We start from the raw sequence: 24,271 nt of genomic DNA on the forward strand, positions 1-24,271 counted from the left end.
ATTACTGACTCTCCTCTATTTATTCTTTTTAAATTGTGTTATTTACTACTGTTTTGCTTTCTTCAGTTCATTGTTATTTTTATACCTTTATTCCCTCAGGCTTATCTTTATTTACATTACTTTTCTGTCATTGTGAGCGGTAACTAGGCAATGCTGCCATTGTCAAAAGACTGCACTAGTCACTCAGGTATATAATGTACAGCTGTGAGGGATTGCATTAACCAGTACAGGAAACAACTGGGCAGCCTTGTGGTCATCATCTATCACCACCCTGGGGCTAATTTGTAACTGAACATGGAGCCCAGCAGCAGCTATCTGTCAGAAGACCGCCACAACCTGTGTGACAGAGCATCCTCCTCCAGCACACACAGCCGGCTGCTGCTGCTGCTGCCACCACCAACACTTGACGCATTGCAGGTACGGCGCGGCCAATGGCGTAGCTTCTTTCAAGCGGGAAACCATTGCAGGGTCCCGACGACCAATAGGCGAGCGCCTGACACTGCGAAGAGAAGCCACCCCTCTTCTCAGACTGCAAACTGAAGCACGTGTAACCCTCCGCGAGGTTATATAGTCCCGGCTGGTGTGTAGCTATGAAAGGCGGGCGGGACGTTCCCGCGCTTTGTGCACGGCGCTGCTTCTCTGACAGGAAAAAAAGTCCGTGTGCAGAAATGGATGCATTAACCCTGCTGTGACAGGAATGGCAGCAGCACAAGAGCATGGCTGTGTAATGAAACACGTTACATAAGCTTGTTACAGCCTTTCCTGCCGTGTAATGGAATGAAAAGGGCTTTGTGACAGAAGTAAAGCCATCAATGCAGGGGGAGCTTGGCCTGTGGGCCACAACTGCCTCTGTCATGATGGCAGGCTGGATATTAGAGGCGTTGTCTCATCTCTGGAAGGGATGGGGTGGGGAAGCTGAAAATGTATTCCTGTCACTGACCTAAATGCCCCTTCTATTGTGACTGGGCATTTGTGCTAGAAAAAAGAACTTTAAAACTGCATTTATTTTAGTTTTTATGGTGACGTATTTATGAGTGGCATTAAGCCTAATTTCACACAGACAAGCTCCGGGTTATAATGGGCATCAAGTGTCTACCACCGCCATGTTTTTCAGGTACTTTGGTCAGTTGCCCCCATTGATTTTCTATATAGCTGCCTGCTATCAGCGTTTGCCCGATGGGCATGGCTACCTCTGGTAAAAGTGAAACTAAACCCAGCATGATCGCCTGTTCCAGCACCAGGTACCGCCATCTTCCTTCTGATCCTCCGGAAGATATTTTGCCATCTTGTTTGGCCATGCCAGGATGGTGATAATCATACGCCATCTCGGCACGTACAAAGGAAACCGGCAACTAAAGTTCACACTGCGCATGCTCAGCTCACCTTTATGTCAAAAACGTGTAACGATCGGTTCGGCAAGTTGCATTATTGCAGAAGGGACTTCGCCTCTCCATTCTGCAATAATGACAACTTTAAAATTGGAATTTTAGTTCCACTTTAACCCCCCCTGGCAGTCTAATTATGTCAGTATTTTTATGTCAAAAGCGGCACATTGTTTTGCGTGGAAATTTGTTGTTTAATATTTTAGGCTTGTAATTCTTAGGAATAATTCCCAGTTATGATAAAGTTTGAAACACAAATCATAAATTATAATATAAATACTAATTATAAAAAATAATGAAATAACAAGAAATGTATTTTAATAATTTTATTAAAAAATTTTACGTTTGTCCAAACAAGGGTACAATAATAGAATAAACTTTTGGATTTATTTTTTATAACTTTATCACTGTGATCAATGATTTAAAAGCAGATTACAATGTAATCTGCTTTTAAATTTCCCGCCAGGCCACGCCTTCTCAGCGTACCAACGCTTCACGCATCACATCAATCAAGCCAAGGATGTGAGGCAGAAGCCGGCCATGGTTCGCTAGGGGAGGCCACTGGATCATAGGGAGCAGGTAAGATTTTTGGATGCTACCCCGAGTGTGTCTCGGGGTTACCGAATTTGGTATATAAAATTCACCCCGAGCCACACTCGGGAATACCGCCAAGGCAGTTAAGAGGGGGTAACCCCACTGCTACCAACCTAGGAGGAAAACGCCCAAGCTTAGCACGAGCCAACTAAGTAATAAATCTAAAAGGTGTTCAGATTTTTCCTGTAAAGCAAGATGTCCAATAAAAAATATTAGGAAACAGCTCTGCACCAGCAAAGCTGGTACCTATCAACCCCCCCCCCCCCCCCGCTGCTGTCAGTGGTTCGTCCCACTCATACATCATACAGTGAGGAGTAGCTCAGCGGGAGAAACCATTGATGTCAGTAGGGGGCCAGAGATCACAACTTGTGAACCACACAACTTGTCTGTTTCTGAAGGAACCGATGACTATTAGGTGAACTCAGCAGGTACGGTTGCCACCTGGTCAGGATAATTGGGATTTGTTGCCAATGTAATTAATAGCAAAAGGACGAAAGAGTTTAAATTCTTTCCTGAAAAAAAGATGTCAAGCTTTTATGCAGGCACAGCTTTTATTGTCAGCTTGGCTTCATTTTGTTAATGTGTTGAAAAATAAATGTTCATTATTTTTTATATCTGCGGATTTTGTTAATATTACCCCTGGTGATCCTTCAAGCAAGGTCTTTGTTCAGGCTAAGTGCCAACTGTCTCCTAATTTCTCCCTTTTGTTGTCACCCTGACACAGTAATATGTTATTATGCATTATGGTGCACTGTAATACATTTGTGTTGGTACTGCATTAAACACATGTAGCATGCACCAAACTGCAACTTCATTTCCCTGCATGGCTTGCAGCGTGCCCTATGTGTTCAGACTCCATACAGGTAAAGTGATGATCCAAATAGTGCCGGGTATGCAAAAGGAAGTTTTGGCCCACTGGGCACAGCAGGGTGCTACTTGCCAGGGTCATCTGCACTGCCTTTAGTGACAATGCAGTACATGCTGATGGACTGGGGTCACCCATGCAATTGTAATATTGCCAGCAAGTCTCATCCAGATGGGAGAAATTTTATGAAATTCGATGAGCGCCTGGAAGAAAAGTTTACAATTTATAAACACTCTGGTTGAGAGATATCAAACGCAGGCAAGCAGAAAACACGGCCATTTCTCCACCTTATTGAAGAACGTGTTTATTTGACTCATAAAATCTGAGAAAATGTGCAAGTGTGTGCTGTAAACTAAACACAATTACCAAAAAAATGTTTAAAGGACGCAATGTGCCCAGGTTGCCAGGTAAATGTTTATCATTAGCCCAACCAGCAATGCTCAGAATTGTGAAGAGTCGGAGGAGGACACAGCCTAGGGTGGCGAGATGTCGGTGGATTTCCATCCAGTGACATCTCGCCACCTGACTAACTCTGTCATTCTCTTGTTTTTCCTATTAGGAAATAAAATTTTGTTTGCCATTGGCTGCTTGTTCAGAAACAGAGCAAAGGACTGCAGCAAATCGGATCTTATTTTGTAATAACCAGGAGTCTATTGGACCTGCACAGCATTTTAGGGCCTATTCACAGTTGTCTGTGTGTCTATATTAAGCCACTCAATGGCCCTGATTTTACTAATATTATTAATAATAATAAACAGGATTTATATAGAGCCAACATATTACGCAGCGCTCTACACTAAATAGGGGTTGCAAATGACAAATGAGTACAGACAGTGACACAGGAGGAGGAGAGGACCCTGCCCCGAAGAGCTGATTTATTAAAGATCTCCTGGGCTGGAGAGAATACACTTTCATCAGTTAAGCTGGGTGATCTAGCAAACCGGGAATAGATTTCTTAAAAGTCATTTGCTATTTGTTAGCAAATGTTTTCAATCCTGGACCAGATCCATTCCAGGTTTGCTGGATCACTTAGCTTCACTGATGAAAGTGTATCCTCTCCAGCTTTGGAGAGCTTTATTAAATCAGGCCCCATGTGTCTTGCATTGCATTACGGCAGCCCAATTTTTTGAATGAGCAGCCAACACACAGGAGCAGACCACAAATTAAACAAGCATTCCTTTATATATGCAAAGTTTTACCATGCGCTGCGTTGTTCTGCACTACACATGCAGCAAAGTTGTGTTGCCTCAAGGCATTGAGGTGCCATTTATTATTAACAGAACCACACACCTCCAATGCACTTAATGTGTTTTGTGGTAACATGTTATTGCATGTGTTGCCACAATGCACCTCAACGCAAAGGTGTGTTTAAACTCTTCATCTTTGGAAGCCTAAGCATGGGTTCACACCCTTCCCCTGTGGTGCATTGCAGTAATGGACACATTACTGTAACTGTTTCAAAAGCAGACCAATGTAATAAGTTAATGCAACTTGAACTCACATGGATTGCTACACACCACAAGGCACGGTGATTTTCCGCAGTGTGATGCATTGTGCTGTGTTGGTAAAATTATTGTATGCTGGATTTATTTGGGACCTTTTATGTTATCAGACTTTAATCGTCTGCCTTAATGCAACACGCATGAACACTTAATAATGCATGTTCTTTAATGCAACACATCACAACTGAAAAGTATATCCAGCTGCACAAACCAACAATAAAAATGATTGCACTCTATAGTCACTGAATCATAGAATGTATCTCGGCCATAAACATAGGGCTCAAATTTATAAAACGGGGAATCAGACATTCTCTCCAACATTCCCTGGTGGGAATCACAATGTCAGAAATGTCATATTCCCTGCTTTATAAATAGAGCCCATAGTGATCAATCTGGATGTGAGGAATTGCAAACAAGTAATGGATTAACGCAACACACGGTGTTGTCTGCACTTTGTGATCAATGAAAATAATGAGCAAAAAATATGATCTGTCAATCATAAGTCCACAAGGATTTGTAAAAAAAATTGTTGGTTCTCTGACACACACAGATATTTGAGATCTATTGGAAGTGATTAACAAATTTTTTGCACAGCCAATCAACATGGCAGAACAGAAACCAACTGCCAAATTACCAGAATTAAAAGTCTGTGATATATATTGATAAACTTTGATTGGTCTAGTCACAGTGTATGTTGGACAATGTGGACACTCAATTGCTGGAGTATTGGTATTGCTAGGTATTGCTAGAAGTTGGGGACAGCGCCAGGATGTGGAGAGGGTGAGGAGAACTTCAAATATGTTAAATAGATGACAGGTACTCTTTATATACAGTGAATTATGATTAGTTGGTCTGGGTTACTGGAGTTTCCTCCAGTATACTGAACATTTCTGATAGAACAGAGCTAAAATTATTATTACCACTGTGCAAAAAAAAAGAATACAGCAAGGAACATCCAAGTAAAAATTCTAACTCCTTTTTTTCTCCTAATTTAGTTTCGGATAGAAGAAAGAAATGGTTTTCTCTGTTCCAAAGAAGAGATTTCTCAGCATGAAGACAACATGAAGTAAGTGTTTTATTTTGGTTTTCCTTTGTATCACCCTGACAATGGTCACCACCACAAGGGTGAATCTCTGCACACACAGCAGTAAACAGGTTATCTTCTAACCATTCACTCTGTATCTAAGAAGCTTGTATTTTAGATACATTGTATCAATTATCTGTTACACAGAGAAAAAAGCTCAGATGACTCCAGGGCCATGCTAGATGAGAAATTTTGCAGCAGCGAAAATCGCTCAATACCATTTAAAAGTTTGCGATATCATTGCTGAAGACGCTGGGGAAGAATCACAATATATCTCTGGTATTGAAGCTTATGGTACACCATATATTTGTGTGCTCGGTTATAAAACTTTCTTTTTCAATATTTTGGGTTTCATTTATAAAGAGGTGAATCCGACGTTGACTGAGACTGAATTAATTACTGCCTTTGAAACATATTGACCCAGAAGATTCTCCACCAATGTTTTAGCAAATGTCAGATTCACCGCTTTATAAATAGACCCCCTTGTATCTAAGCTGTAGCAATTCTTGACAGCGAGCTGGACATTTGCATAAATGCAGTTCAGAGACTGAGCTACAAATTGCTGTAATATTATCAAGTTAGAAGAAATAAAGAAAAACTAGAGAATTGCTGCAAGTAAATTGCCCGTCTAACATGTCCCTAAGGCTTGAGTCATTGTATGCGGAGTTTGGCAGCAAGGTGCGTGGAGTCTGTTTTCTGTGTCAATATTTAGCACCCCGGCTGTCCCAACTGACTCCTCTTTTGTGCCCGAGAACATCTTAGCAACCATCCCTCCTGGCGACCGGCTGCGCTGTGGTAATTCTCGTGGTGGCTCAACTCCGGCAACAGCGGCCTGACACACCCATGTCATGAATGGAGAAATATTTTCCATGTCCTGTGCAACAGGAGAAACCAGTGGAAAGGTTTCAGTTGGCCGGAGCCAGGGACTGCAAACAATGCACAAAGTCGCAGTACATGGATAGAGTAGAGAGCGGTGCGTAAGGCGGAATGACACCAAAGATGCTTGGGACATGGTTTTCCTGGTGTCACGGTACAGAAAATCTTCCCAATGATGGCACAGAAAGAAATAAAGGATAGCTGATTGTGTATATTTCCCCAGGAAACCTGCAGAATAGAAATGATCTAATCTTATGATGTCACTCACAAATGTGTCATGTAATGAGCTATAGATGAATATTGTGACTCTTCAAAATTGTAGGAAATCCTCTGTAAACCTTTAATGGTTGACATGTGGGTCCCCTATTTCCTAAACCGGCATAACACATCTACAGAAGCCATTACCCGCCACTTTATTGGTAATGTTATACACACAACTTTTATTAATCAAATACCAAGTGATCCTGCCATGGAGATGCGTGTTAGGTATTTCAGGTTATATGGTGACAACACTTAGTCACAGTTTACCAATTGTTCTCGTGCATTTTCCAGCCCTGGAGTATGTAGGGGGTAGGTAGGCATTTCTACTTTAAGGTTTGCTCCCAGGTGGCACTGATGGATTGATGAGGGCTGTATGTAAGTTTGGCTTTTTGTTTCCTTCCTGCAGAGATGAATGGCATTCCGTTCTTCTGTGTTGGGTATTACATTGTATGTGAAGCCCAACTCTGTTTCTTTCCTCTCGCCATGTCCTCAGGCCAGGTTCACTTTGCAGATAGACTGCAGGAAATCCTATTAAAGAATTCTCCTTTTATTCCCAAGGTTTAAAGAAGAGAGTTTTACATGCTGCAGCATCCTTGTGATGGGCCCCATAGCTGCATCATTAAAGGGCCCTCTGATTCTCCAATCTCCATATAAAATGTAATCCTCCTACAGAGATCAGAGCCTTCCCAAGACATCAGCCATCTCAGCAGAGTACTAATGGCCTCCATAAGAGGATGTTTGAGGTACCCGAACTGCGTGTAATCTCATTTTACACAAAAGTACCAAATGCTGTGCCTAGCTGGGTGAGTCAGTATGTAAGCAGACAGTGCAGCCTCCGCCTGTGCTGCTAGGCTTCCGGTACTCAGAGAGCCTTCCTTTTGAAGCAAAAATAAACTGTGTTTAAAGGATGAGTTAATGTGAATGGAAACACCTTTGCCTGAAGGAGTCCTGGTACCTGGTAGTGAGTGCGGCTACTTGACATGCACAGAATTTACACTTCTTCTTGTACAGTGTCAGTGTAGCATTGCTTCACGATGGCGCTCTGAGGGGCTCCAACATTCTACCCCCATTTCAGGTCTAGCATTAGACAACCATCCATCCCCTGAACTAACTGGCAACATCTACAGGAATGGAGCCTACAAACCTAAAAGCCAACTGTAAAACTTGGTTCATGTAGCGATGGTTTCAAAGAAAATCGAATGATCAATGGATTAATAAAGTTCTAAATTAGACTTTTCAAGCCTTCATTTTTTGCAGTGTTAGATTTTGAGGCTGTGAGAGTCTGAGGAGAAAGCCTGAAGTTTGATCAAGGAATGGAGAGAAGCCTGGAGAGGATCAAAGCCATAACCCAGATAGGGCCTTGATTCTGTATGACCAGACCTGGTGCATGTGCAAGATTTTGAAGGTTGCTGGGAACATTACAGGAGCGAAACCATGGCAGTATGTAATTTCATATATAGTAAATGTGGCTGTATATACAGATTTGCAGCACGGTGTAGAGCAGCTACTCTCAGCCAGAGTTCCTCCAGAGGTGGCTAGGACTTCCTTAAACTGTCCTCTCATCTGATGAATGAATGAATCTGGTGAATTTCCAACACTGACACCAAGTAAATTAGTTTTAGCAGGAGTTCCTTAAAAATTATTTCAAGGGTTTCTCTGAGATAAAAGTGTTGGAACGGCTGTTGTAGAGGAAACAGGAAGTCCAATTTGTTGCTGTAGAAGTGAACTTATCTTAGTAGCATTTATAAAGAAAAAAAAAAAGATTTTTCCCCCTTACATTTGGGAGATTTTACTAATTTCCTGTTGCATTTTAAGGACAGGAAATCCAGCCTCTGTTTGATATTGTTCATACCGACTTATTACCACTTAGCAAGCATTTGAAAAGCATTCCTACTCAAGTCTATTAAAGTGATTGACAAGCACATTGCCCATGGGATGCTGCACATTTCTCAGCGCCAAAACAGCTGCAACACAACTCTGCTCATTCCTCAGAGTAGGGCTAGGATATAACTTAAAGATCTGTGGAATTCCTGAAGAATAGGAACAGAGTAGGTAGGGATCTTATTAGGACAATTGCATAAAGGAGGAGACAGAGTAGACTGCTGCTGCAAGTGCCATCTTGCCATGATGACCCATCTGGTACCAAGCACAGGTGATAGAATTTTACACAATTGGGTTCTCCACAGTTATACTTACCTTACTTACCTAGTTTGTGAATGGTGCACAATGGTCACCAATGTTTTGTCATGTCTCTGGAATCTGGGCCTACAGTTCAACTCCCGCTAGTATTTTATTTTTCTATTTGTATACAGTAATGAATGATTGGGATCTTTGCCAGGTTTTAGGGTGGTGCAGTTGCTGCTGAACAGCCATGTGTAATTGGAGACACCTCAATCCATGCTGCCTTTTGTTATGGCCTCAGGTGCTGGACAGGCAGTTCATTCACTGGGTTGAATAGACAACGGACTGGGCACAGCACGGGGTAGCGGTACATTGGCATCCGGCATGCAATGACGCAACTATATAATTGTCGCTAATCGCCTGTCTGAACAAGCCCTCTGGAATTACCTCTCACATTCTGTCACTGCTCCTTATATTTAGAATAAACCAGAACTTCAAACTGAAAGCTGCTGCCTTTTGATGCTTCTTTGAACTGCTTGCATCAGAAACTTCACCTGCGTCACAAATTACCTACCCAGCCTGCCCTGCCCAATGCATTATTTTCTTTGCACTGAGACCCTTGCATTCAAAAGCACGTACCCTAAAATGTACATCCAGGTACCTGGGCCAGGTGCTGAATTCTCATAAAACACACTGCTATGAAAAATGCATTTTTATTAAATCTCAGCCTTGGATATATCAGAGGGTATTCCGGGGTCCCCTGGGGCCTGTCAGTGCCTGCAGTCTGCCATGTTGTCATTGCACCGCAGGTGACACCCTGAGTTTCGGTAACTGATGGGTTATATTCAGCTTTCAGTAATTTTGTTGAAAATGTCAGTGTATTGGAAGGAAAAAATTCAGCGTAAGGAAAATTGTTGGATGCTGTTTGTGTCCAGCACAGCCCAGTAATCTGCGTGCCAGAATTAATTAGGATAAAATCATTCCGATGTTGGCTATAGAATCCTCAGCATTCATTCTTTTATATCTATCACCCTGGCCAGTCCATAGATGGTGTGCTGGGCAAATAATCCTCAGTGAAATATCTTCTCTGAATGTGTCTGCCAAAGCAAAACAAAAAGTTAATTTTTGTTTTCCCTTTATAAAAAGATCATAAAGTAAGCAATGACATTAGAAGATATCGGCCCTGCTGGGACCTAAAATTTCATCAATTTCCAAAAAAACAACAACAGGTTGGCCATCAACAACCCCCAGGGTACTTCACATACTCCATACTGCCCCACCCTACACACTGTGATGGAATTGACATACTCAATACTGCCTCACCCTACACACTGTGATGGACATGACATACTCCCTTACTATACTCCATACTGCCTGGGTGTTATTTACTGCATTCTGCACACCATTGCTCTGATTGCTGTGCTGTATCCTGCACACTCCATACCACTAATAACTTTATTTAAACCAGACATTATTTGTATTTCCAGCTCCTACAAAACACACCAATAAAATACCCTGTGGAGTGGGGGGAGGAGTGAAGTGGAGCCCACAATGGCTGTGCAGATCTGGAAGCCCAAACACCGAGGTCTCATCACCAGAGATACCGGGAACAAGCACCAACAAGGACTGAAGCCACACTTCTGAGTAAGTTCCCCTTTAACCAAAATCTCTTTTCAGTGACATATTTCAAACCTAATATTTATAGAGCTGCTAATACAGTGCACACCTGTGCTCCCTGTACTCACCTGTTATCCTAATACTCACTTGTGCTCCCTGTACTCACTTATACTCACCTGTGATCCCTATACTCACCTGTAAACCTTTTACTCATCTGTGATCCCTGTACTCACCTATACTCACCTGTGTTCCCTATACTCACCTGTGATCCTTATATTCATTAGTGATCCCTGTACTCACCTGTGCTCCCTGTACTCACCTATATTCACCTGTGCCACTTATTAATAAAATATCTGACATCCCGATTACCTGACACCATTTTCTGAATGTCTCCTTTACCATAGAGCTGAAACAATGATCTCCATATACTGGGTTACATGGCACCCCCACAGGGGAAACCCGAGAGGATCTCAGCTAATTGCCCCTTTCCAAATCTAGATGACACCTGATAATGTGTGTGCATGTTTGATGATCCGGCCCTCAGTAACATTCAGTGTTTTAGGAATCACTCCTCTCCAAGTGATATTTCTGAGTTTTATTCACACGATAAAGAATTAATGTCTCCTGCACCTGGGTGTCCTGGAATTTTAGCTCCTCCTCCTTCTTTGAGATGCCCCAGGTGTCTTCACTCAAGGTTCAGTGCTAGCCTTAATTGGGGGTCATGGATGCCCAGTGCTATCACCCCACTTCCTGTAAGCTGAGGTCGTCAAGAACACGCCCTATGGGTACGTCATCATTTTGCCCTGGGCTCACAGGTCACATGACCTGACTAAAACCCAAAGGAAAGTTATATTAAAAAACATTTTTAACAATTACATGATGGGGGGGGGCATTTGATAGTCAGAGAAGATGGCAGAGATCTCACTGCTGGAGTCCTCAGCATCTGGTGAAAGCCACATTCACCCAGTCAGAGGGGCTCAGAAGAAGCTGGTTGTATGATGCTAGTCATCAGAGTGAGGACATCTAGTGGCAGGAAGAAGTACTGTGGGGAAAGCTCTGGGTTGAAGCTGAATATTGCGGGTTTATTTTTTTACATTGGTTGATTGTTTTTATCTTTGCGTTCAGCCTGAATGATCCCATCACAAAATCTTCACTTTTGGAGTTCAGCTCTGCTGTAAAATACGTAAGTACAAAAGTGCTGCCATTCATCAGGATTTTACAGCTCATGCAAAGTCTTCACACAGCGCTCAGTGTCAGGGGGGACCTTTTATATGTGCAATTATGCTAATAAAGCTATCGACTTCAAAATCCTCACGCTGTGTGGGGCCTGTAATGAGAGTGAATGACTCGTAGCGTTATAGATAGAAAACATAGAGCCGGTGAAATGTTATTCACTCTTAGAAGCAGAAACAGGAACAGAGTTTGTCTCTGTATTCATAAAATGATTTATCTGCTGATCTGATGACATGCAGAGATGGTATTCCTTAGAGGGGAGAAAATGGGGCCCTGGGCACTCGCTGCACTGTGCCAAAAGGGGCCCTGGGCAATCCCCCACCCCAAACTTCCTGATAGTGGGCTATGCTGTGTGCTGGAATCATTCCCTTCAAGAGTCCATGTGACAAGGTGACAACCCAGGAGCACAATTAGGAGGCAGGGTGGGGAGTTGTCACCCTATAACAGGAAATTAACAATTCATATAATTCTACAGACATATTGAGAGGAGAAGAATAAAGATGGGGGGTGAGTAAAGAAAGGAAGAGAAAGGAGGCTAGAGAGTGTTACATTGTATAATAGTGACACAGTGCAGTCATATCAGTGCTGGAGTTGCACACAGTGCAGTCACATCAGTGTTGGAGTTGCACACAGTGCAGTCACTTCAGTGCTGGAGTTGCACACAGTGCAGTCACTCAGTGCTGGAGTTGCACACAGTGCAGTCACTTCAGTGCTGGAGTTGCACACAGTGCAGTCACATCAGTGCTGGAGCTGCACACAGTGCAGTCACATCAGTGTTGGGAGCTGCACACAGTGCAGTCACATCAGTGTTGGGAGTGCACACAGTGCAGTCACATCAGTGTTGGGAGTTGCACACAGTGCAGTCACATCAGTGTTGGAGTTGCACACAGTGCAGATCCTATACAATCAGCATCACACAAGCTCCACCCCCTCCCTCCAGCAGCTTATCGGGCAGAATAGAAGGGGCGTGTCCATAAGGCGTGTCTATGGGGCGTGTCCTCGGAACAGGGCGGTGTGTGGCCGATGGCGGAGGGATACGCACTCTTATAAAGCAGTGCGGTTCCCCTACACACCCCCAGCACTGTGTGAAGTCCGCTGTGCGGTGTGTCTCGTTCCCCTCTTAGCACTCGGATCTGTAACGCGCTGACAGCATGGTACGTAACTGGGGTGTTCCCTCCCGAGCGTGGATCCGCGCTCCGGTTCTTGTAAGATCTCTGACTTCAAATCGCTCCGCAGCCTGTTCTGCAATTCGCTCTGCCCGGCCGGCTGGTTGGGGGCGGAGCCAGAGCTGGAGCGCGCAACCGCTGGAGCTAATGCGCGTCCCCGGCGCTGCTGCAGAACCTCTTGGGAGCGTATTGTTGTTCTGGCTGTACAGCAGCAGACTGCTCTTGTACTATTCGTGATTGGCTTTTATTTTCTGCTTCATTGACCTGCTGAGTTCTCTTCTATTAGTGCTTTATATACTCAGGTGTCATGCAGGTATTTTTATGTTGTGTATTATGTGTGTGATTGGTGTGTTTTACAGAAATAACCTTTTATGTGTATATTGTAGCTGTGTTTCGTGTATGATTCATTTCATTATGGTGACTATAGTTGTGGCATCCCCGGCACCAGGCGTGGTTCAGGGCTGCTTGTTGCAGATGGCTGGCTTGTCTCTTTCTGTGCAATGTATATGGGGGGTGCTTCATTCCCAGATCTGGGTGATTCCCAGATCTGGGTGGATATTTGGGGGGCATCTTTTATTCCCAGATCTGGGTGGATATTTGGGGGGCATCTTTTATTCCCAGGTCTGAGTGGATAATATGGGGGTGCTTCATTCCCAGATCTGGGTGTATATTGGGGGGGATCCTTTATTCCTAGATCTGGGTGAATATTTGGGGGGCATCTTTTATTCCCAGATCTGGGTGGATATTATGGGGGGAGTCTTTATTCCCAGATCTGGGTGGATAATATGGGGGGCATCCTTTATTCCCAGATATGGGTGGATATTATGGGGGATCCTTTATTCCCAAATATGGGTGGATATTTTTTGGGGGGGGGGGTTCTTTAGTCTCAGATCTGAGCTGGCTGTATATTGAGTCCTCTTTCTCCATAAATGAGGTTGGTTTAAGACTCTAAAACCAGAGATCATCCATCGTGGTTGGCATTGGATGGCAATGTTTTGCTCTTTGGACAAAATTCTTGTTACATAGAAGGAAAAGTTCAGGGCTGGTAAAGTGTAATCTATGACAGATTTTAATCTCATGCCATTGAGCAATTTGCTTGGTCATTGCGTCTGTAGACCGTTTATGTTCCGCTGGAGATCATCATCGCCCAGGCTGGCGATCCTCCCCTTGTGCCCGGTCTTTAGACATCTGGGTGCTGCATATTATTCCTGATTTATTCCATATATTCTAATAAACTTCATATAGCGGTCTACATACTCCATGCTGATGGGTTTTCCTTCTATATGTATAGAATTCCATATCCTGTGCATGGTTTTTGCAGACGCCACAGCTGGCATGCGTTGTTATTTTTGGGTTGCAGTCGAGGGAAATAGAACGGAAGACGTCTTTATTTACTGGTTAATAAGGGGAAGCGGAGCAGCCTCCATTGTTTGTTCCTTTTTCCCTCCAGGGAAGGGCACCGAGATTTGTGCCAATATATAGGGGCAGACCGGATCATCACGGTCCATTTACCTTACAATTCCCATTGTGTACAATGGTTTGCATTTGTGCATCAACCATATAAAAACCAAGCTATTGCAGATATTAAATCTGTTCCCTGTATCTATAAACTGGTCATAGAAATTGGTGATTTGAGCCGCATATAAATCCATGCGCGCAGCCAGAATTGCGCAGAACAAGGTTGCTATAGATATGCAATGCGCAGCACTCCCATTGCAAACCACTTAATATACAAAATAAGATCTGTGATGGTAGAGAAGCTCGCATTGCCTGGCTGTCTTATGCAACGCTGCAAGCCTTTGGCGACGTGGATTTGCTCTCTCGTTGTACATATATGGCTTTATGTTTTCTGGGTCGGGTTGTCGTTCATCAGTAACATCGTTACCATAAATGGCCGCCGTGCAGCCGGCAGGTAACGAGCTGCATTTTAGTCTTTAGGTCACCGCAGAAAGGTACAGGGAGGATCTTTGACCCTTTCCTGTATTTTCAGACCCTGACTTGAGTTTTGGTCTCCTTGGCCATTTGTTTTATTGCGGCACTTTTGTGGCTGCGGATTAGCGACGTGCTTTATTTCAGAGCGCAGCAGACAGGTGAATTGGCTCTAATGTGCATTGCTCTTAAATCACCTCTAGCGGTTCAGGAATCAAATGTTAATCTCCTTTTAGCTGGAACGTTTCCGGCTCTGCTCTTCCCAGCTGTGACCCAGCCAGGTTATTTTAAGCTTGTGCTAGAGAGGCTTAATGTGACATTGCTACAGGTGGACGGGAATCCCAGAGATGGAGACCATGCTTCTCTGACTGGCATGTCCTCCAGACGCTTCCATGGCTTGTACTGCATAATATGACTGCCTGTGCAATACATCCACTTATCGTGGCCATGCATGCAGTGCTCAGGATAGATTCAAGCAAATTCCAAACCGTGCAGCACACATAATTTTCCTGCATTGATAAATTTGTGATTTTGATTGCATGTGCTATAAACAATCATCAAAACCATTTGTTTATTCAATCTATGTTGTGATTGGCTGCAAGATATTTACATAAGCAGTGTTCTCCCCAGAAATGTTTTTAATCCCTGGTGGGAAGAAGCTGTGGGTGGCAGTTACTGAGTTGCTGGTTCTGCAGGAATGGTGAATTTCTGGCTCTAATTACAGCACAAAGTTTAATAGCTGAATATAGAATTGACATTTCTGATAGTCATGGCTGCTTGCAAACCATCAGAATTCTCTTCCTACTTTGATGAAAATTTTATAATCGAGTATTACAGTCATTTTTTTTATTTTATGATTAACCAAGGGGTGAATGAGTTTACAATGTAGATTAGCAATTACTATTGACTGCCAGTGGCAAAGTCTGGATTCTGACCGGTGTACCTTGTGTCGGGATTGTGAATGACGTGTCACTGCCCCGCCCTGTATTCTAGGAAAGGCCAGGCGTGTTACAATGTCTGCTTCGTCCTGTATGAAAGCCAACATAGCCTGAAATCTTATGAGAAATCATTTTATCATAGCCTTTGTTTACTGATTTTTGTTTTTTTCCCTTCCTTTAGGCAGACCAACTTACTGAAGAGCAGATTGCTGGTGAGTAATTGCATCCCCTCCTCCCCCTCTGAGCTGGGTAATTTGATGTGGAATGCTGACCCTGCCTAAGCCTGTTTGCTAAGCAAATTCTGTAGCTGCTTGTAGCTTACACCGACCTTTTGCAGGAGATATTTCCCCGTATTACATTCTCCTAAATTGTACAAATAGGAGGGCAGATCTGGCAAGGTCTGATGCATTGTACAACCAGTGTCAGAATTATTTCACATTATCATACGAGCTAATGATGCACCAGTGAAGAAATTGACAGATACGTTCAGATCTAACGATAAATGCTGCCATAACTATGCCTTTGTTAGGTTTTACAGCAGATCTCTAGGCAGATACAAGTTATTCTAATGCATCAAATGTTTTATACTAAAACTTGGTATTCACCCCAGCAATCCTCATGCAGCTAAAGTATGAGCAGGAGAAATGACACAAGGAGTCAATGTGCTGGACAAGGACTTGCTGATAGGTGGAGAAAACGGGGACCGATCTCATTGCTGTTCTGCTTTTTCTTTCACTGTCCAGTCATAGGCTGGGGGGAGGTCTGTGATTATCCCACCTCTGTTTTGGTTAGGGAGGATGCTGTGGCAAGATAGTACAGCGTCAGCCTTTATTAATCCATTTCTATTGTTTTGCTCTGTTGTGCAGAGTCTGCATTGTCACTTTGGTCGATTTAGCTGGAATATAAAAGGTTCATCCCCAACATTTATTACCCATAAAACTGTTTACTCTGGATATACTTGGTATAATTTCCAGCTTCGGTCTTTATTTAAATACATTTTTTGGCCATTTTATAATCACAAAGGTTCCTTATTAGAGAATTATAGAAACTTGCAGCTTCAATAGACTCTCCAGGGTATCCATTCTGCAGCTCACAGGCTTTCCCACGGCAGTAGTAAATTCTGCAGTTTGTCTTGTGAAATCGGATGTCGCTTATCTGATAAGTCAGAGAAAATGCTGCAACATATTTACAGTCAGTTCTTTCCTATGACTTTTTTGTAACCAGATAGACTAGTTCTGCATCTGTGGGTGTAAGGTGTTGCTCCATGGGCTCGGTTTGTGCTCATATTTTCATGAAAGGGTTTGGTAAATTACAGTGGCATCAGTATATCAATTTCATTTTATGTGAAATGCACATCAAAGGGGGGGGGGGGGGGGTGTGTTTACTTAAAGTAGAATTCTGCTCAAATTCTGTCTGCTCCTTTTGATGAAAGCAATACCCATTAATCGTGAAAGCATTTCCTTCATTCAATAAAGGCCATGCCCACTCACCAAAGGAATTGTCAATACAGAAATGAAATGGAAGGGAATGCTTGCAGCAGGGTAACCTGGTCATGTGACAACTATTGAGGGGTTAATTACTCTGTAGACAGGTCCTTTTTAATCTTTGAAAAACATCTAAATGTGATTTTATTCCTAGATTATCTTTTAATTTAAATAGATTTTTAATGTGTTGCACTTTTAGTTTCACCTGCCCCATGTATTAAATATTTTACATTTTTAGTAACTGTTGTAGTAAAGTTTGTGTTCTTGTTTTGTAGAATTCAAGGAGGCTTTCTCCTTATTTGACAAGGATGGAGATGGCACCATCACCACTAAGGAACTTGGAACAGTCATGCGGTCTCTGGGTCAGAACCCCACTGAAGCTGAGCTGCAAGACATGATTAATGAAGTTGATGCTGATGGTGAGTTTAACGTGGCCTGAATGTGATATGAAGCTTGTGGCCTAGTCATGTGACTTGTGCGGGATCCGCGCAGTTAACTCTTGCTTTCTGCCTGGCCAAATTCCATCATTTCAATCCACTACAACTAAACAGAAGCAGGCCGTGAAGACAGGAAAACCCTGTTGACTTCCACATTGAGAGTAGAGCGCCAGTGCTGAATGTGGGGAAGAATAGAAAATCTAAATGTGAGCAACTGGAAAGGAGAAACAATTGGAATAACCAGTTTGCCCCGCTTGCTGCTAAGTACAGGTTTACTTTAACCAGTTGACATTACGCTACAAACATGGGGCATCTATTGTATGCTCTGCCCTGCTGCTTCTTTTTCCACAATTCCTAGCTGTCAAAGTGACAGTGAGGAGTTTATTCAAATACAGTGAGTTGTAAAAGACAATATCTCACAGGACTACAAGAAAACCTGTGTCAAGCTGTGTATGTCACATTTCTCCTTGAATACACTATATGAAAAACTGCTGTGATGCATAGGGCTGGGAGCTGAACGGCAATAGAGCCACAGATTTGGCTTCTGTCATTCGGTAGGGTCATGTGACCAGTGTCTGCCTATTCACTACACGAGAACATGTTACGTAATAAGAATAGTTGCAGTTTTCTGGCTAATCCTGTGATGTTGCAGGAGATTTCTCTGGTGTGGGTGGAGAGGACAGCAACATCTTCCAGGCTATGGGCAGAATAACGTACCTGTCCTACCCAAAGAGGCCTGCTGGTGTGTGTGTTTTGGCTATTAAAGTGGCATTTAGTCTGCATTGTATTTTAAAAGTGTGACTATTGGGCCCAGGATGAGCAGCTACAACATTTTTATGCACTTTTAGGTACAAATTTAGGGAGCCCACATTCTGATTTTCTGGTGTGCTGTTGTCAGGCTGTTCGTCCAGTTAACAAATTAATTTTTCTTAAGATTTTCTAAGACCGGTGTCTTGTTATGCAGGAAATGGCACAATTGATTTCCCTGAATTCCTGACCATGATGGCAAGAAAAATGAAGGACACAGACAGTGAGGAGGAGATCCGTGAGGCCTTCAGAGTCTTTGACAAGGTAACTGCACATTTTTGGGTATTGTCACACCTGATTTCTGCAGGGATGACAGGCAATACTGACAGAGGGCCTTCGCTTTTCTTTCAGGACGGTAACGGCTACATCAGTGCAGCTGAACTCCGCCATGTAATGACTAATCTAGGAGAAAAACTAACAGATGAAGAAGTAGATGAAATGATCAGAGAAGCAGACATAGATGGGGATGGACAAGTCAATTATGAAGGTAAAGATAAAAGCTGATAGTTGGTGTTCCCCCTTCTCCCTGGGTAATTGGTAGGCATTCAGGGAAAGCCATATATTCTGTACTGATAGCCATCATGTTTGTCTGACATGAAACGAAACACTTTGTATTTGAAGGCACCCTATGTATGCTGCAGTACTGGATACCAATGTGATCTCTAAATTGTTTAGATCTGATAGAAGTGTGACCTGAGTAACCTGTTTTGGGATGAGTTTTTGTACTAACTTCTGGGTTTCTCTGCTGATATGAAGTCTTGTACTGTATAAACTACATGTCCGGAGTCTTTGCATTGCAATGATATGCTTAAGACTTGTCTAGCTTAGTCTTGTATTAGGTATTCTCTTCCAACCTAAAATCTGACTTTTCAGCTCTACCCAAATTGCCGATTTTTTTTTTTTTTTTTTGCTGCACACTGTGAGCTTTCTGAAGGGAATGCAATATCATATAGTCCTTTCCTCTCCATCCTGACTGTGCCTGGTGCGCTCCCTTTCATTCACTGCACTTCAGTTCTGAAGAAGTTTTACAATAACATGGGTGTTATCACGGTCTTAGTTTTCCTGGAAATGTATTATCTAATAAACTGGTTTTACTAAATTTAATTGGCCATTTTGATGGGGGGGAGGTTGGAATAGTAGGAACTCTGGGAAAGTAGGGGGGGGGGAATAGTAGGAACTCCGGGAAACTAATGTATATAGGCAGATTCAATGGCTTAAGGCATTCTGTAGAATAACAGCATTTTGATGCTCCCTGAAGTTGCAGGGAAGTATGGAATTCTATATCCGACATGGCTGCAGGAGGTGGGAGTGATTAGGCCGCAATTTCAGTACGTTAGGCTGCTGTCCTCTTATAACCAATAACCCGTGGCCTCTTGTTTCTTTCTGCAGAATTCGTACAGATGATGACTGCAAAATGAAGATTCGCCCCCCATTTTCCCTCTAGAATCAAACTGAATCCTTTACTTACCTCTTGCAAAAATGTTCATTTACTCATTCTGTTTCTGTATAGCAAAACTGAATGTCAAGAAATACCTTCTGTCCACAAAAAAAAAATTCTGCATGTAATGGTTGGTGGTCCTGTCCCCAAAAGATGAGTTTAAACATCAAGTTTCACAGTATATAAATACTTGTACTACCTTTTAACAACAAGGAAGCACTTAAAGGACTCCTTAAGTTCCATTTGCTAAAACGATTACTACACTGTTTGGGCTGGCCAGTTTTACATGCATGCAGCTTGACAATTGAGCACAGTCTGATTTGTATTTAAAACAAATTATCAAAAAGAAAAATCTGCCGTCTTTGGCAGATTGTGTTTAAAATTTGTAGTATAAATTGTCATAGCTGGCTTACTCTAAAATTGGTTTATACCTCAGGATGGTATGCAGCAAAAATAGATGAAGGGTGCAAGTGTTGAGGGAATCTTAACCCCCCCCTTCCCTTTACTGGTTGAATGGTTCTTTTGTACCTAGTGTGCTTCAAGATCCAACCCTGTTGTAAGATGGCATGTCTGTTTCCGATCTTGGGTTTTTGCGCTGCACTAGAGTGAGACGGGAGTCGGGCTGTTTACCATTCATGTTGTTTAAAAAGAATTGTTCACCGTTGGGGAGCATCTTTTGGACTCTCGTAAACTTAGACGTCTGTACCAGACTTGGAGCCGACAAGATTCCTATGTCGATATAGGACTACAGCACAACGACCAACAAGGCTGTTCAAGAAAAAACTTCAATATGTCCATTCCAAGTTGTAAATGCTAGTTTATTTTTTTTTTTTGTTTTTTTTTTCCAATAAAAGACCATTAACATAAATTTTTTTTGTTGACACCCTTTTTAATTTATTCATCCATCCATGTACAGACTGCTTTTTTTTTTTCATTATTTAGCTAGTTTTCAAATAATCCTAGATGCAACCTGAACGTCTCCTTTTTAGAGAATCCTTTCCACCTTTTATCTAGTAGTGTTCCATTGGTTTGTGAGCTTTGTACAGGCTGTTGCGATTGGCTCTTTTTGCTGTTGGGCGAGTGGTCTTGCCATGCACAGATTACCGGTCCACGGTAGATGTTTTGCTGCACGTTTTTTTTTCATGTTTAAATTTTTTTCACTTAATCTGCCTCAATTTAGCGTTTTTTGCAAAGTCTTAAAAGTGTGACCCTTCCTGGCCCCCCCCCCCTCTCCATAGGGAGCATTCAATTTTTTTTTTCTTTTGCATGCACAAAAGTGTACAGACCTATAAGGCACATTTTAGCTGTAATCTGAATTTTGATAATCAAGAAATTTGAAGTGAATCCTAGGTATTAACCGCTGTTGACACCTAGTCAGTGTTTCTTTACATTTCACATGCAAAAGCCGTGTCGCTTCTTGAAGATTGACGGTCGGGTCTCTTTTATCAATCTTCAGCTCATGCTTTGTGGCAAGGCAGAGAGGGTGACTTATTGTATTTTGGTTGGCGATCTGGTTTTACGAATAGAGCTTAAGTGGTGGGTTATGATTTCTTTTAAGCTGGTTTTGGAGGGTTCAGGGATTTTTGTCTGTTGCCTCAGCAGCTCGGAAAGTCGTTCAGAGTGCTGCCGATTTGGAAGCCGCAGCTATTGAGGAAAGTCTGCAGCTTGTTCTCGTGATGAGGCTGTATTCTTCTGATTGAACCCACTAGACTAGATGATATATATATACTCATGAAACGGTTGGATGCGTGACTAGTAGTTTCGCAGATATTTTTATATGGATCTAATGTGTATGCTGTTATCCCATGTTTCAGGCTGTGTACAGCAGTCGTAGAGATTGAAGGCTTGTGGGGATGAGTTTTTACCATTCGGGTTTTGACGCACCTGATACAACCTAAGTAGTTTTATTAAGAGATAATGATGGCTCCTCTTTGGAGAATGGACTTTTGAGTTTTGCACATGCCCGCTTCACTGTAGATCAGGGTGAATTGTAATGAATAAATGCTGCCTAGAACTGAAGCTTGCATCCAGGGTAAAGATGCCTATTGGGCATTAAAACTGCTTTCCAGATGCATACCCTCTAACCAAAATGGCTTCAAAATGTAATGGCTATCATTAGGCATTTGCAGTCAGGTCTTCCTCTCATGACAACAGATGTAGTATGGCTGCTAAACTTTATTAAAATGTTAAATCTCCACATTCAATGGTAACTCAATCTACACAGAATGCCAAAGAAATGAAATCGCAGTGAATGTTTGCGGCAGTTGTGCGGGTCTACTGCCTGCTTTTGTTTTTTGGTTGTCATCTTTGTTTCGGCCACCACGGGTGGTAAATTTGCAGGAGAGATATTGTGGACTACTGCACTCATTCTACCCATGCCATGACTGGAAGCTTGTGCTAATTCTGAATCCATGCTTGCACTTTAGGGAAATAATACTAAGCCTTGAAACAAAAGACCTGGGATAGAGTAAATGGCTGTCATGTATTGCAATTGAATCTAATAAAGCCAAATAAAAACAAACAAGCACTTCTGTCTTCCATTATTGCAGTGGTGGTGAATACCTGCTAAGTGACTTGCTTGGAATAATCTGTACACTCCTCCCTTCTATCTGATATCTTCAGAAACACCTAAGCACCATGAAGGAAATATTGCATACTTTGATCAGATATAATCTAAATTCTGCTTTATTAGCAAAGGAGGCATTCCAAACATTTTTAAACATGGATGGGGGGGGACTCTGCTTCTTTAACCTATGTCTTGATGGATCTGCCCATTTAAAAAATGGAATTCCATGATGCCAAACATGTAAGGGAAGTATGCACATACCTAATATTGTGTAGGCCTTCAAAATGGCTCTGACCCTTCCAGGCTTGGACTCCACAAGACCTCTGGCCAAGATGTTTGTAGCAGATCTTTTTAGGATACATGGCCTCTGCCGGCCTGCTATCTTCCCACAATGCACCCTTCTGCCATCTCTTCCTCAGGTAAACAATGTCCTTGCTAGTAGTGGAAATGGCAAACAGTGGGCACTGGTGCAGAAATTACCTGGAGCCCTTGAGATTAAGGAAGGCATAGGAGCTGTTTGCACCTCCTTATGTCTGTCCTGGTATTTGCCATCCATGTGATCTAAAAGAGAAACATTTTCCTTGCTCCATGGTCCATTTCTGATGTTCCCTCTGTAGATGCATTGTGCAGTGGATTTGTCAGCATGGGTGCTTTGACTGATCTGGTAGCTGTATTGCATGGTGTAGTATGTTCTCATGTATATAAAATGTTACCAGCACATCTGGATTCTATTATCAAGACGTGCTTTGTTCTGACACCTTCCAAGCAGCAATTTAACAAAATAAATGAATATTTTAGGTGGTTTATTGTGCGCACACACAGTACCTAACTGACTTGTTCGCCCTTCATTATAGATTAGAGGACTGGTGGACAGAAGAAGCAGCACAAGGGGCCAGTTGTGTTGCAATCCTTGTGCTCTAAGAGGACCTGCTAATAGGAGAGAAGTTCAATGGTAGATGAGGGCAACCATCTCTTGTGGCACGATAACAAAGTCCCCTTTTTGGGTACAGACTCATTACAGAGGCATATTGTCTCTCCAAGCTGCTCGCTTTCAGTATTTCCCTCACTTATTTATTTGAGCTGTTTTGCATGCAGGAAAATAGATCCAAGGGTTTTATCTTAGCTGTGTCAGCTGTTCAGTGCAAGTCTCAAAAAAAATTCTGGAGGATTACAGGAGGATATCATTTTTCTTGTGCATTGCTACCTGTACACCCTGTCTGTTGCCTGCTTTCCTAGGAAAATATTTCAAATGCCTATTGTTTTTACATACAGTAATTCTACTTCATGAACATCTGCAGTATGTGTGGAATGTGAAAACGGTTTCAGACTGAAATTAAGAATTCTAGATGCTGCTGAGCAAATACCAAACTCTTACCTAATGTAAAATCCTTGCCCATCCCATATGTTGGGCAGGTGGGGCTGAAATGAGAAAATGTTACATACATCGTCCAGTTGAAAAAAAGACACAAGTTCAAACACTAAGGAAATAAACATATCAAAAATATACCATATATATATATATATAATAACCCTAGGAACATAGCTGATTCAGAGGAAGGCAAAAAAAAAAAACCCTGGTACAATTTACTTCGACAGGAAATAATTCCTTTCTCATTCCATGAGACAATCGGATGTTCCCTGGAGCAGCAGTCCCTGTTATCTTTAAATCCTTAATACCCAGTTATATTCTGTGCTTCTCCAGAGTTTTGGTAAAGCAATCTATAGTAGTTGCTGAAACTCCTTCCTGAGGCACCTGATTCCACATTTTCACCGACCTTACAGTGAAGAATCCCTTCCTTATCCCGAGCTTAAACTTCTTTTCCTCCAGATGCAAAGAATGCCCTCTTGTTCTTTGTAATGATCTCAAAGTGAATAATTGGGAAGAGAGTTTTCTTTATGGATGGTTTATATATTTATACAGGGTGATCATATCCCCCCTTATACGTCTCTTCTCAAGGGAGAATAGATTCA

General features: G+C 42.4%; 1 protein-coding gene and 1 long non-coding RNA gene across 3 annotated transcripts; both read left to right on the forward strand.

Moving 5' to 3' along the window:
* Window positions 1-4,939: 4,939 nt before the first annotated feature.
* LOC140342582 (uncharacterized) lies at window positions 4,940-11,486 on the forward strand. The gene is made up of 3 exons (XR_011923101.1): window positions 4,940-5,409; window positions 10,173-10,329; window positions 11,428-11,486. It is a non-coding gene; the product is annotated as an uncharacterized lncRNA (long non-coding RNA).
* Window positions 11,487-12,561: 1,075 nt separating this feature from the next.
* On the forward strand, window positions 12,562-22,258 carry CALM1 (calmodulin 1). 2 transcript variants are annotated; one of them, XM_072428822.1, is made up of 6 exons: window positions 12,562-12,689; window positions 15,750-15,780; window positions 17,328-17,471; window positions 18,454-18,560; window positions 18,648-18,783; window positions 19,686-22,258. In XM_072428822.1, the coding sequence occupies exons 1-6, from the start codon at window positions 12,687-12,689 to the stop codon at window positions 19,712-19,714; spliced, it is 450 nt and encodes a 149-aa protein (XP_072284923.1). In that variant the 5' UTR covers window positions 12,562-12,686; the 3' UTR covers window positions 19,715-22,258. The 2 variants fall into 2 exon arrangements, with proteins under 2 accessions (XP_072284923.1, XP_072284922.1); XM_072428821.1 differs by lacking the exon at window positions 12,562-12,689 and adding an exon at window positions 12,858-13,014.
* The last annotated feature ends 2,013 nt before the right edge of the window (window positions 22,259-24,271 follow it).

The sequence above is a fragment of the Pyxicephalus adspersus genome, chromosome 12 (genome assembly GCF_032062135.1).
Source record: "Pyxicephalus adspersus chromosome 12, UCB_Pads_2.0, whole genome shotgun sequence".
In the NCBI taxonomy this organism is placed as follows: Eukaryota; Metazoa; Chordata; class Amphibia; order Anura; family Pyxicephalidae; genus Pyxicephalus; species Pyxicephalus adspersus.

Bases quoted from the DNA above. Each gene is read 5' to 3' on its own strand.
- CALM1 (XM_072428821.1), top strand. The intron at 15,781-17,327 runs GTGAGTAATTGC...CTTGTTTTGTAG, and splicing joins TACTGAAGAGCAGATTGCTG to AATTCAAGGAGGCTTTCTCC. The intron at 18,561-18,647 runs GTAACTGCACAT...CTTTTCTTTCAG, and splicing joins CCTTCAGAGTCTTTGACAAG to GACGGTAACGGCTACATCAG.